At 34.2% G+C, this 13,417-nt stretch overlaps 1 protein-coding gene and 1 long non-coding RNA gene across 6 annotated transcripts in view; one reads left to right on the top strand and one right to left on the bottom strand.

The window, feature by feature from the left end:
- myom1b (myomesin 1b) overlaps positions 1-13,417 on the top strand; it is a 48,273-nt gene that overhangs the window by 17,932 nt on the left and 16,924 nt on the right. For 4 of the 5 annotated variants that reach the window (XM_056257853.1, XM_056257851.1, XM_056257850.1 and 1 more), the window contains 13 exons: positions 109-201; positions 284-372; positions 1,808-1,852; positions 2,012-2,035; positions 2,879-3,037; positions 4,077-4,238; positions 5,922-6,063; positions 7,413-7,609; positions 7,688-7,741; positions 8,846-8,970; positions 9,122-9,305; positions 10,532-10,706; positions 12,169-12,290. In XM_056257853.1, coding sequence (XP_056113828.1) covers positions 109-201; positions 284-372; positions 1,808-1,852; positions 2,012-2,035; positions 2,879-3,037; positions 4,077-4,238; positions 5,922-6,063; positions 7,413-7,609; positions 7,688-7,741; positions 8,846-8,970; positions 9,122-9,305; positions 10,532-10,706; positions 12,169-12,290 — 1,571 coding nt within the window. The remainder of the gene's footprint in view (positions 1-108; positions 202-283; positions 373-1,807; positions 1,853-2,011; positions 2,036-2,878; positions 3,038-4,076; positions 4,239-5,921; positions 6,064-7,412; positions 7,610-7,687; positions 7,742-8,845; positions 8,971-9,121; positions 9,306-10,531; positions 10,707-12,168; positions 12,291-13,417) is intronic. The other variant, XM_056257852.1, reaches the window with a different exon arrangement.
- On the bottom strand, positions 2,757-5,664 carry LOC130090473 (uncharacterized). Its single transcript, XR_008807701.1, has 2 exons — positions 5,489-5,664; positions 2,757-3,043 (listed from the first exon to the last, which is right to left on the bottom strand). It is a non-coding gene; the product is annotated as an uncharacterized LOC130090473 (long non-coding RNA).

Genomic DNA, 13,417 nt, shown 5'->3' with positions numbered 1-13,417 from the left:
TCCATATCAACAGATCAATGAGGGTGAGCTTGGCCTTCAGCCTCCACTTTTCAGTAAAAAAACTGCATTATCCCTGCATTATTTTAATCCATCCTTTTCCTCCCTCAGGTACAAGAACAATGTTAGTATTGATCCTATGTCCAAGCCAGGAAAGTACAAATTGGAGAGCAGCTATAATGTCCACTCCCTGGAGATTAACAGGTGATCACACATGGACTTCAAAGTGCACAGTCAAAGTGATTTGCAATGGTTGTGTGAGTAACACATCTGTCTCTAATTCAAGGTGTGATTTTGATGACACTGCACAATATCGAGTGTCAGCCATGAACAGCAAGGGCGAGAACTCTGCTTTTGCTTCTGTTGTCGTCAAAAGTAGGTCTGAAATATATCATCCTAAACTCTTCTTTATACCGTCCTAGAACAATGATTGCAACTACATCTAGTACTTACCTAAAATATCAATCCAGAAAATTACTAACCCTAACTACTCAATACAAGAATTGTATTTTTTGTAATATACATTTAATAAATAGGTCCATTTTGCTCACAAATCAGAATCCTGTTATTCTCTTGTTCATTATAGCAAAGCATACTCCGTTTCATTCAAATGAAAAATTGTATGTTGCCACACTCTAAAAACAAATGTTTTGCCTAAAAAATTCATAAATAAAATAAAATGCAACAGATTGCATCAATCTTTTTGAGTTATGATAACTTCTAATAAAATTATGTTCAACCAACAAACTGCATTAAGTTAGAGGGACGTAATTATTTGTAGCATAAACACACATTTTTAAGTTGGTTTACTCATAAAAATTAAGTTGTTCCAACTAGCATAATTAACTTAAATGGAGCGGTGGCCGTGAAACCAGTTGATCTTCTCTATTTAAGTTAAAATTAACAGCTAGCATGTAGATCATTCCAAATTTAGCATGTAAATTTAAAGAACGTGCAAGATATTGTCATTGGCACTAGCGTGGTCATTGCTCATAGAGCAATATACAATATAGTCTACTTTGTATTGCCACCCCCACAATCGAGCTCTATACTCTTCAGCAAAAAGTTAGCATGAGATTTATGAGAAACAAATTAGCATGAGAAGAACGCAATTCCATGATTACAGCACCGATAGGAGATACGGACAATGCGCAAATTAAGAAAAAGGTTAAATGAACTCAATAACTGGGGCATGTTGCATAAACTGCTGAGACTAGACTTACAAGTTAGACGCATTTTTTTCTTTAAAACGGTTCATAACTTTTTATGTCAGTTACACAAAAATGCAGATTGGTCTAATTTTATACCGAAAAGTACGTCTGATTACCCCTAACTAACTGCTTGTTGGTCATATTAGTTCTCTAGACACAGTCTTAACATAATGGCAATGTTTATGCACTGTTACTGGCCCCAGATTATATCAAACTGAACTTAACTTGAATGAGTTCAATCCAATAAAGTCATCAAGACAATTTCATTAAGTTACTACAACTTAATTAAAAAAAAAATAGACATTTCAGTTTAAATTACATCATTAAGAACAGAACTCATCAAATAATAATGTTTGCAACTTTTAGAGTAGAGTTACAAAATAACCTACTGTACTTTCTGTTTACATTACTACATGCATTTAATATGTAATTATTTGGTGGAGCTCCTTGTAATTTCATCTGAAACAGACGAATAAGGAAGTAATTTGAATGCTGCTGACAATTTCCTTTAGAAGGAATAGTTGGCAAATGGATCATTCCCAGTTATTTGATAAAACAGAAAAAAAAAAATCTTCTCTTTTGTGTGATTTGATGTTTAGGATTCAAAGGAGAATTTGATGAGTCTCTGCCATCTCCCAGACTCCGTAAGTAATTCAGAATAAAATCGTATACAAGCTGATTTCTTTTATTTCACAGTTAATGTAAATGTGCTTTGCTTAAGTGTGTGAAGCTTTGAGCATGAGACTAAAGTTTTTAATGCCTGCTGGCTAATGGCTATTTTGTCTCCAATTCGCTGGGTGCAGAAAGCAGAAAGGTCGGCTTTAAAGGTAACCTTGGTGAAGGTTTTTTTTTTTGTAATGTTCTTGTGATGTTTTAGTTTCGTCTGGTTTCCCTGATCATCTTAAGTGCATGATCGTCCCTTCTCATTGTTTTACTTCTCTATCTTTGTTTATTTGATGAACATATTTACCGATTGTGTTGATAGCTTTCAGGATTGGTTTGACGAGTTAGACACAATGCGCTGTTTTGAGAACTGAATTGATATTATCCACATATTAAAGGGGTAATAAATTGAAACAACAACAAAAAACAAAAGCATGTTTACTGTAATGCACATGTAAATCTAGATCTAATCGTACTTCAACTTTCATTATAAGTGCATTACTGTAAAGATGTTTTTGTTTGGTGTATTATTACAATATTCCATATTGGCAATAAAGAAATCTGTTTGTAGAGTTCTTCTCTAAAAGTTTTGACTGTATGTCAGAGAACATACAATATCTTATATGAACATCTTGTGTTTATTCTTTCACTTTCCATTTTCTGTGTGTTTGTAAATGTTTTCATGCATTCAGCATTGTTAATGCAAATATCCTTCATTAACATTCACTCTTCTCTTGTTGTGTCTTGTGTATTTTATGAATTTGGTGTCAAGCCAATATTTCACTAAATGATGCCTGCTGTCAGTCTTCTTTCGACTCTTGATGTGAAATTATATTCATGTGAAAACCCTTCAGAGTAATAAATCATTGTACACCTTGTACAATATGAATTGAATGTGTGTTTTGTTAAACAAATGTGTGAATATGATGAATCCTGGAGCCAATCTTATCCAGCAACATTGAATTTTCATAAAATAATACTGGATTTAATATGTGTGTGTACTGCAGCACCATGTCTGGAGTATGGTGTGACCTTCGAGACGCACATTGTGGAGAAGTTTGGTGTGTCTTTTGGACGTGAGGGTGAGACGTTGAGTTTGGGCTGCTCTGTTATCATCTACCCTTCACTTCAACGCTTCCAGCCTGAGATAGAGTGGTACAGAGATGGTAAGTCTGTGAGAAAAATAATAATAAGCCCTGATAAGATCTTTTGCAAAATTTATGTAATCAGATAATATTGTTAATATTGGGTGATCCGGATATCAATTTATCATTACATATCTAATCTTTACTTCTTGAAAATTGGTGCATTACACATACCAGTCATAAGTTTGGAATAATTCGGATTTTTTTTATGTTTGTGAAAGATGTCTCTTATTTTCACCAAAGCTTTAAAACAGCAAAAATTAAAACTGAAATATTGTAAAATATTATTACAATTTAAATGAAATGTTTTCTATTTGAATATATTTTAAAATATAATTTATTCCTGTGATGCAAAGCTGAATTTTCAGCATCATTACTCCAGTCTTCAGTGTCACATGATCCTTCAGAAATAATTCTAATATGCTGATTCGATACTCAATTATAAATTATTATTGGTGCTCAATTATTAATAATGATTCTTCTTATTATCAATGCTGATAACAGTTTTTGCTGCTTAATAATTTTGTAGAAATCGTAATAACATTTAATGGAAAAAAAACAGCATTTATTTGAAATAAGAATTTTAACATTATAAATGTCTTTACTGTCACTTTTGATCAATTTAATGTGTCCTTGGTGAATAATAGGATTGTCTTTTTTAATCTGCCTCACCCCAAACTTTTGACTGGTAGTGAATAAAAAAAATATTAAGCAGCCCAACTTTTTTCAACATTGATAATAATAAGAGTTGTTTCCTTGAGCAGCAAATCAGCGTATTAGAATGATTTCTGTAGGATCATGTGACACTGAAGACTGGAGTCTGAAAATGGTGCTGAAAATTCAGCTTTGACCACAGGCATAAATTAAATTTAAAAAATATTTTGTAACAATATTTCACAATATTAACCTTGGTGAGGTTAGATAAGAGACTTAATTAATTACAAACTTTTGATCGGTATAGTTCAATTTCTTTTAAATACCTAAATGTATTTTCCGCTTACCCTGCAGTTTACTATTGCTACCTTGTGATTCATAATGCATGGATGTGTTTGTGTGTCAGATAAACTGCTGGTGCCATCAAAATGGGTTCAGACGCACTGGAGCGGCGACAGAGCTACACTCACTCTCACACACCTCAACAAGGAGGATGAGGGGCTGTACACACTTCGTGTCATAACCAAATCTGGCTTTGAGACACATTCTGCATATGTCTTTGTCAGAGGTGAGGACTACTAAAGTGAACTATTTCTAACTCAGCCTGCTACATTATTACAAGCCACTTTATTCATGCTGGTAATACAGTAACTATGTGTTAAATGAAGAGTATTTTAGTAACACTAAAAACTCTGTTACTACAAATGGAATTTGTAAATATTAAAAAGTGCAATTTTTGCGGGGGTTCATTTAGACACACACACTCACGTGGACAAACATAATTATGAACTTGGGAAAAACAGGTATCAAAACAAGTGCACATTCCACCCTTGAATTATTTGAAACATTTACCGGTATTGTAGAAATCCACTAATCAATTTGATTTGATTCTTCTCAACGAGCAAAATTATCATTTTGTTTTTATAGATTTTGTTATTCTATATTGCAGATTTTATTTGGTCTGTTTCAAAATAGCGTCAATTATTACAGATTACTGTAATATCCCAATTCATTACGTGCTAATTGTTTTACAAGAAAAAGAGCATTAGACTAACTCTTTTGGCTTGTACTGTGTGTGAGTTTTGCATGTCTCTCTGAGCCTCCCTTCACAGCTCATGTTTCATTCTAAATTTATCCTTGTCGTCCCGTGTCTATGCTGTCATGACATTCAAATGATGTGAGACTGTCTGGACAAATGAAGTTCTCAACACTTCCCAACAGTAGTTGCAATACACTTATTAAAACTTGAATTGCATTTAGATTTTAATTAAAGAGCTTTTTTTGGTAACACTATATTTTAAGGTGACGTAGTTAAATTGTACTTACTTAAATAAGTAATATATTAATTAATTACTTTTAATTAACTGTACTTACCAAAGAGTTGCGGTTAGGGTTTGGTTTAAGGTTAGTTACCTGTATTTATGAATACTTCATTGTTATTCCTATAGTAAGTATAGTGTTGTAACGTGTAACTACGTAACTAAGTAGAACTTAAGTACAAATGTATATGCGATTTCATAATAACATTTCTATTGAAACTTGTATGTCATGTATATGAAATATATTTGTTAAACCTTTGTAACGAAGTTCCAATTTAGTACATTTAAAATATATTAACTTTAAATGTAATATTGAATAATACACTACAGTTAAATTATAATCAAGCGCTTTAGTTTGTTAGTCAACACTTTAAAATGAGTGTACTTCTTTAAAGCACGACAACATGAAGTTTTATGTAACAAAGTTCGGGAGGAGCACGTTCAGGTAATCAACCAATCAGCACAAGAGGAAGCCGGTATAAATATAGCCTTCCCTCACCTCTGTCCCATGACAGTTTCACAGCATCCCTCCACCACCCCATCACCTCACTCTCGGCTGGTTTCTATCCCAGTAAAGGGGGGAGTACTCTGGGCTCGGGCCAGATTTCGAGCTCGGAGCCCTCTCCTGGACAGCACGCCAAATACGTATAAATTACTGCATCTAATTTCATGTATGTGTGAACTCGTGAAATATTATTAAAACATAATGATTTAAAATATACTTTAAAGTATCACTTTTTAAAAAGTGTGGCCTTTTATTTCAATTACAGTTTTTGAAAATATACTTTTAAGACTTGAAGTAAACTACAAGTGCACATTCAATACAACTAAGTGCACTTCTTTTTCACAAGAAGATGGCATGTGACATTGTGAATTTGAACTAATAGTACATGTTTAAATGATTCACTTTAGTTTATTTGTGTGTTTGCTAGATGCTGATGGTGAGGTTGCTGGTGCTCCTGGTGCTCCTTTAGATGTATATTGTCAGGATGCCAATAAGGATTATGTCATCGTTACCTGGAAACAGCCCGCTGTGGACGGCGGAAGCACCATTTTGGGCTACTTTGTTGATAGGTCACTGCATCTGATTAAAAATATCACACACAATCATATAAAAACTTCTAAAGTAGACACAATGAAGATATTAGCCATAAAAATTCTCAACTCTGGGAATGAAGGTCAACATTCCCGCAGAGTTCAGTTCCAACCCTAATCAAACACGCCTGAACAACCTAATTAAGGCCTTCAGGATTACTAGAAAGTTACAGGAAGTTACCGTGTTTTACAGAAAGTTAACCCAGTTTTTAGTGTACCCTAAATGCTTTGATCAAGGTTGGAGCTAAACTCTGCAGGACAGTGGATATTGAGGGCCAAAGTTGAGAACCCCTGGTGTAAATAAACATCATATACGCCTGAACCAAACAGTGACGGGCCGTTTACACGACACCGTTTTCAACTAAACTTAGCCTTTCATTTAAACAACAACAGAGTTTTGGGGGACTGAAAATGCAAACTTTTGAAAAGGGGTTTGACAGTACATGTTTTTGAAAACAATACCATTATTGTCTCGATGTAAACTACAAAAAACGTGAATTTGTGAAATCGGTGACGTCATGCGCATGCATATTACGTGTTCAGTCTATAGGCGCATAGAGTTTCTTTACAAAGTGACATCGCCAACTACTGGCCTGGAAGCACAATGCTGCATTTTTTTTATCTTTTTCGTGGATCTGTGTAAATGTGGATACTTTTGACAACGTTTTCATCTGTAAGCGAAAAAAAACTAAAAATTCTTCCATTTTTAGTACATCGTTGTCGCGTAAACGTACTCTAAATCTCAAATCTGTGGAAAATCCAGCTAGAACCACCAAACGTGTTTTAGCTGGATTCTATAGCAGAATTTTCTAAAATTATTATGATTTTGAACTTGTTCAAATGTAATAGGAATGTCGTACAAGTTAGAGACTGTCTGTACACTGTATACAGTGTCCTCACAACTGTAGATATAATCTTAGATAAAATTACAACTGGTTTGTTCTGGTTCTTATAAAGAAAAATGCGGCTAATCTCACAATTCTGACATTTTTCTTGCAATTTCTCAATTCTCAAAAAAAAGAAGTCACAATTACTTTTTTAATTGGGAGTTTATATCTCACAACTCTGAGAACAAAGTCAGAACTGAATATTATAAACTCGCAATTGCAAGAAAAAAGCCAGAATTGTGAGATAAAATGTCGCAATTACTTTTATTTTTTATTCTGTAGTGGAAACAAGCTTCCATAGGATCTAGACCATTTCTTGACTGTTTTGTTATTTCTTGTTCACAAACAGCCCTGCTCTCTGATTTTTTTTTTTTGTAACATCAGATTGTATTTCTTCATGCATTCAATTTTATTTGCCTTTATGACTTTTCTCCTGTGTAGGTGTGAAGTTGGCACTACACACTGGGCACAATGTAACGACACTCCTGTTAAGTTTGCACGTTTCCCTGTAACTGGTCTTGTGGAAGGACGAAGCTATGTGTTCCGTGTGCGTGCTGTCAATAAGGCTGGTATGAGCCATCCATCCCGTGTCTCTGAACCAGTAGCCGCTATGGACCCTGCAGACCGCACAAGAAAAGGTAACCAGACTGGCACGGCAAATACACAAAACCAAAATGAAAACAAAACAAGCAGTACAATATACTTTCTTTCTCCAGGTGCCTCTGCTCCTTGGACTGGACAAATAATTGTAACTGAGGAGGAACCTGTGGGTGAGGAGCTTCAAATTAAAATGATCTTATTTTTTAGGGCTCCCATTATCATTAAAAACCTTTAAATTGTAGGTAAACCTATGGAAGTTGGTTTCCACCACAGTTGAGCTAATATGACTTAGTATATCAAATTTCAAGAAAATTCTCATAACAGCTCCCTATATCATTATAATGAAAACCTTTCCTATGATTATGGCTTGTATTAACTCATTATTATGACAAACTGTTATAATGTTTAGAAAAAAATCACATAATTATATCTCGAAATAATAAGAGGCTGACTCGTAATAAACCATGATATTGTGGCAGAAATAGTCAAATGTTTTTTTTACATTATTCATAAGGTTCGTACAGCCTTTTAGGAGTGAAATTTAAGCACTTTTCAAGGACTTTCAAGTGCTTCACACAACTTTTTTTATCCAATTCAAATGTTATTTTTAATGTGATGACCAAAAAAATTATTTGTTCATCCTCCGAAGACTGACTCCATTTGTAAAACTAAAAGTTTCAAGATGTAGGAAAACTAACACTTGGTGGCAAACATAAACACTTTTATTTAAATATAAAAAAAGACGTAGATGGCGGCAGAGGAGCACTTATTGACATTAGCTAATTCCACTCCTCATAGTCTGGAGCCCTGTTATTAAGTCTTAATATCTCAGAATTAAGAACCTTTATAAATAACGACTTTTCATAATAATAAGAAACTTTCTCATAATAATAAGTATCTCGTAAAAATGAAAAAGTACTTATTATGTTTGTCATTATTTCGATGTTAAGTCTTTATAATGACAAAGTTTGTCATTATTACAAAAAAGTCATTATCTCATTATATGTTTTGTTAGTATTATGTCTTAAAGAGTCATATTTTTACTCAGTTGTGGTGGAGAATGGCTTCCATTTGGAATCTCTATGAAATTATTTTTAAAAATCCTTATACAGCGATCACAAACAACTGGAAATGTGTGTTGGTCAAATACTCTACCTGTATTTTTGACATGTCCATTGGATTCTCTTTGACCATACCGCAGTTTATTACCTAAAACTGATCAATTACACTACAGTACCAATATAAGATTATATGTTATCCTTGGATTCATTTAGAGGGAGTGGTTCCTGGCAGACCATGTGACCTCACTGTCATTGAAGCCACTAAAAACTATGTGGTGTTGAGCTGGAAGCCCCCAGGCGATAAAGGCCATGAAGGGGTTATGTATTACGTGGAGAAGGTCAGTGTACAAAACTCAATCTAACTGCATAACCACTCATGGCTTTAGTGATTTTTAAGGGAATAGGCCTTGAGTCATACAGTATGTTGTATTTTTTGTTTGGTTTAGCAACAATATATCTCTGTGTGTGTGTGTGTGTGTGTGTGTGTAGTGCGTGTCTGGCACAGACAGCTGGCAACGAGTGAACACTGAAATCCCTGTGAAATCTCCACGTTTTGCTCTTTTTGATCTGGCTGAGGGCAAGTCTTACTGTTTCCGCGTTCGTTGCTGCAACTCAGCTGGTGTTGGAGAACCATCAGATCCGACAGAAGCCACCACGGTTGGGGACAAGCTGGGTATGATAAACACAGCAATTCTGTATTGGCATTTATGGTTCCATGAAAAACCTTTAACATGCATAGAACCTTTCCATTGCACAAACGGTCATTTAGAGTGGAAAAAGTTTCTTTTGATTATTACAAATTTCTTCACACTAAGAAAAAAAAAAAGTCTAAAATGGCCCTTCTATGACATTACTGCAAAAACCCGCTTTTGGAACTTTTATTTTTTATTTAGTATATTGACTCTTTAAAATACTAAAATGTTATGTTCATATTTTATTATGCGGCTCTCTGGAATTCTTGATTCTAGTTGGTGTATCGTTCAGCATTCAGCGCTCTGATATTTTCCTTTTTCGCTCATCTGGATAACTGAAACCAGCACAACATTCATGTCCTTTGTATCTTGTTTCATACTAATGCAACTAGTGTCATCTTGTGTTTTAATTACTAATGATTATGAAAAATCGGAGGACAATGTAATGGATAATTTTTTCTTAGTGGAATTTTTTTTTTAAGTGTGGAATTTTTTTTTTTAGGATATTACATGTATGATTTTAAAACAATTTCAACACAAATCAATATTTCATGTCCAAGTAATTATTTATTTGGTGAGTAGTCATGTAAAGCTGGATTAATGTACATTATTCCTATAACTCAACTCAATATTTTGTATCCAATTATGTATGTTAGCCTTACCAAGTAGCCTTTACATTATATCTGGATATTCTATTCACTCATTATTTACCATACATTTGTAATATTATATTATATTATATTATATTATATTATATACTCCAAATAAGGTCTTATTTGTTTGCATTAGTTAAATATGAACTAATATGAACTAACAATGAGAAAAATATTTTTGCAGCATTTAATAACCTTTGTTAATGTTAGTTAATAAATAAGTTCATGTTCATTTTCAAAGTGCATTAACTAAAGTTAACAGATACAACTTTGAATCTCAAAAATGTAGTAGTAAATTATGAGATTAACATGCACTAAGATTCAAAAATGCTGTAGAAGTATTGTTTGTTGTTAGTTCATATTAACTAATGTTGTTACAGTAATGCTAACAAATTAAACCTTATTGTAAAGTGTTATTATTTTACAGTATTATATTATATTATATAATTACAGCATGCAGATAAACTTTGGCTGAACTTGAATATAACATGAATTCTATTATAGCATAAATAATGTGTAATGGTGTAATGCACTTTTTTGTTACCTGCCACCAGATATCCCATCAGCCCCTGGCCGTGTGGTGCCTACCCGCAATACAGACACATCTGTGGTGGTTTCATGGGAAGGGTCACGTGAAGCTAAAGAGCTGGTGGGCTACTACATTGAGAACAGCATTGTGGGGAGCAAAACTTGGGAGCCATGCAACAACAAACCAGTTAAAGGCACAAGGTATAAAAACACAGAGTATAATTAATAAATCATCAAATACACAGTCTTGTTGTAAAATGACTGTCAACTAGCAAGTGCGTTCTGCGCCTGCGTGTAAGCATTTATCTGTCTATAGCAGGTATCAATAGTCTATTTTCATCATTCAAAAAGGGAAACCGAAACTAGCACTAAAGATATACAAACCGTAAACAAAGCAGTGCTTGCTTACCATTTTGAATATCAATCATGCTGATCACTTTCTTCATTCCAGTCGGCTCATGCTATTATGAAAATATTCATGCATTTGAATGTTTAGATAAGATGGCGTAAAATTATAACAGCCTTCTGTCTGTAGGCTACCGTCTTGACCCCTTTGCTCGCTTTCATCACTTTCGCATTTATTCTTGTGCACTGACTCGTTCGCTTGGCTGAACAGCCAATCAGAGTTCTCTCTCTCACCGACGGCCCGACACCAACCGATTCAACATGCTAAATCGACCCAAAACACCCAGACGGTGTCCGACTAGAACCAACACCGGAAAAACTAAGCCGACCGATGCTCAAAAACGGCCCGACATTGCCTGACGGTCGACCGTTGGCTTGGTGTGTCCATTTCAGACACAAATTGGTCAGTTTCTAGTTTTTTTCTCCTCCTACAATTTTTTTTCCCAAAAGAAGACAAAAAAAATACTATAACAATATATATTATATCGAAATATCGTTCTAAATGTAAAAGAATAGCAGAGTCCACACCACAATGATAATGATAATTATTATTATTATACTGACGAACAGGCTATTTTGCTAAGTAGGCAGTGATAAACAGAGAACAGGTTCACTTATCTTAGTTTGTACTCTTGTATTTGGGTTTGTTTGATAAGTATAGGGAATACAAAAATCTGATCAGCTGGTTGAAAACATGTAAATACTGTTTGACTTCCTTTCTATTCCGTTATAAGAGGTAAGTTGCGCAGTGCTTTGTGTACTTGGGTAACTGGGATATTTCTGCTTTTCAATAAGCACCACCTACTGTCCGAGAGCAAAATTGTAGTATTTCAGCTGTTTTTTACGCATTGGTCTGAACCATAGACTGTAAAAAAAGAAAAGACAGTCAAGTTTGCGCAGTAGTGGTCCTGAGGTTGAGCCGCGGTATCAAGGTCCCGGCCAGGGCCAGCGCCGGGCTACCCTGCCCCCTCTGTCAAGAAGATGATTGTGAAAATAGATTTTAATGATGAAACAGATGAAACAGAATAGACTATTTAAAAAAAAATCACAATTACCAAGTGCATAGGCTTTCTAGCATTTGTATTAGGCTATTATAGCAACATTTTTGTTAAGGACAGTCTGTTTCGCAGTCACATTTCGATTGGCACACTTGACACATGAACTTCCCGCAACACAAAGAATGCAGCTCTATGCTGATTTTATATATTTATAAAATAAATATATTTGGTAACATATCTGTCCATATGTGTTTATGCAGGTTTGTCTGTCATGGCTTGACCACAGGCGAGAGTTACATTTTCCGAGTGAGAGCTGTCAATGCTGCTGGAATCAGTGAATTCTCACAAGAATCAGAAGCCATTGAAGTTAAAGCTGCTATTGGTAAGTTATCTGTGACCTCCTATTGATATAACTTGGATATTATTCAGATCTTTGAAATATGATTTCACTTTAAATTCCAACTTTCACTTTAAATTCTGCCCACTGTTCTTGACTTACGCATTTCACACGTCCTAAATGGCACTTCAGTGTCAGGGCCACAACCACCAAACTCCAGCTCCGTTCCCTGCATTTCTCCCAGTAGACGGGGTCAGGACTTGTAGACCTCCTCTAGTTTGGGTCACAACTGATCCAACGTAGTGGTGACTACAAACCAGCTCACCCTCGTACACCCCTGCCCACTCCCTCAGTCTTTTCACACCTGTCCCTTTTGCATGCCTTTCACATTTTCTAAGTTCATGCACCTTAACAACCATAAGACTTTGTGTTAAGTCATGTTCACTTATCCTTTATGAAACGCACATTTATTATGCACACTTTTTTTCTAATCAAAACAGTATTTTATGGCAAAAAAAACTAAATTACAGATAAATGCACAGTAAATACAACAATAAAACACAATTCAAATAAAAAATCATAAACTAAAACCTCATAACGCTACTTTTTCATAGTGTTTTTGTCTCTGATTGCTTGATTGATTGGCTGCAATGCAATATCTTAAGATATAAGATATTTTTGGTTGGCAAAAGTAGTTTGTTACTGATTTTCGTATATATTTTGGGGTGTGTGGGGGGGGGATGCTGCATTTTCAAATACATAAAAAATACACATATTTCATGCATGGATAACATAGCTTCCAACTTCAAGAACTAGCAGCACCAAAATAAACACTCGCCATGCGCCAAATGTGAGTAAAAATATCGGCTAATATATAAAACCTAATATTTAAATATAAGTATTGAAATTTTATTATTATTTTAATATAATAAAAATAACAAAATAATAATAAAAAAAAAAAAAATCTATAATGCTGTTTTATTTTTATTTTTTTACACTACAACGGTGTTGTTGCAATTGTAATATATTTAATTTATTTTGTTTAGGTTTTTTAAAATATAAATATTTTGAATAATATAAATAAATAATAATAATAAAATTATTAGCAGCTGTAGTAGTAGTGTATGTTCATATTAACATATTACATGCATATTTTATATTCCTTATTTTTG

Source organism: Rhinichthys klamathensis, unplaced genomic scaffold, assembly GCF_029890125.1.
Source record: "Rhinichthys klamathensis goyatoka isolate OS25496 unplaced genomic scaffold, OSU_Roscu_1.1 h1tg000145l_1, whole genome shotgun sequence".
NCBI lineage: Eukaryota > Metazoa > Chordata > Actinopteri > Cypriniformes > Leuciscidae > Rhinichthys > Rhinichthys klamathensis.
This window is presented reverse-complemented; position numbering and strand designations above follow the sequence as displayed.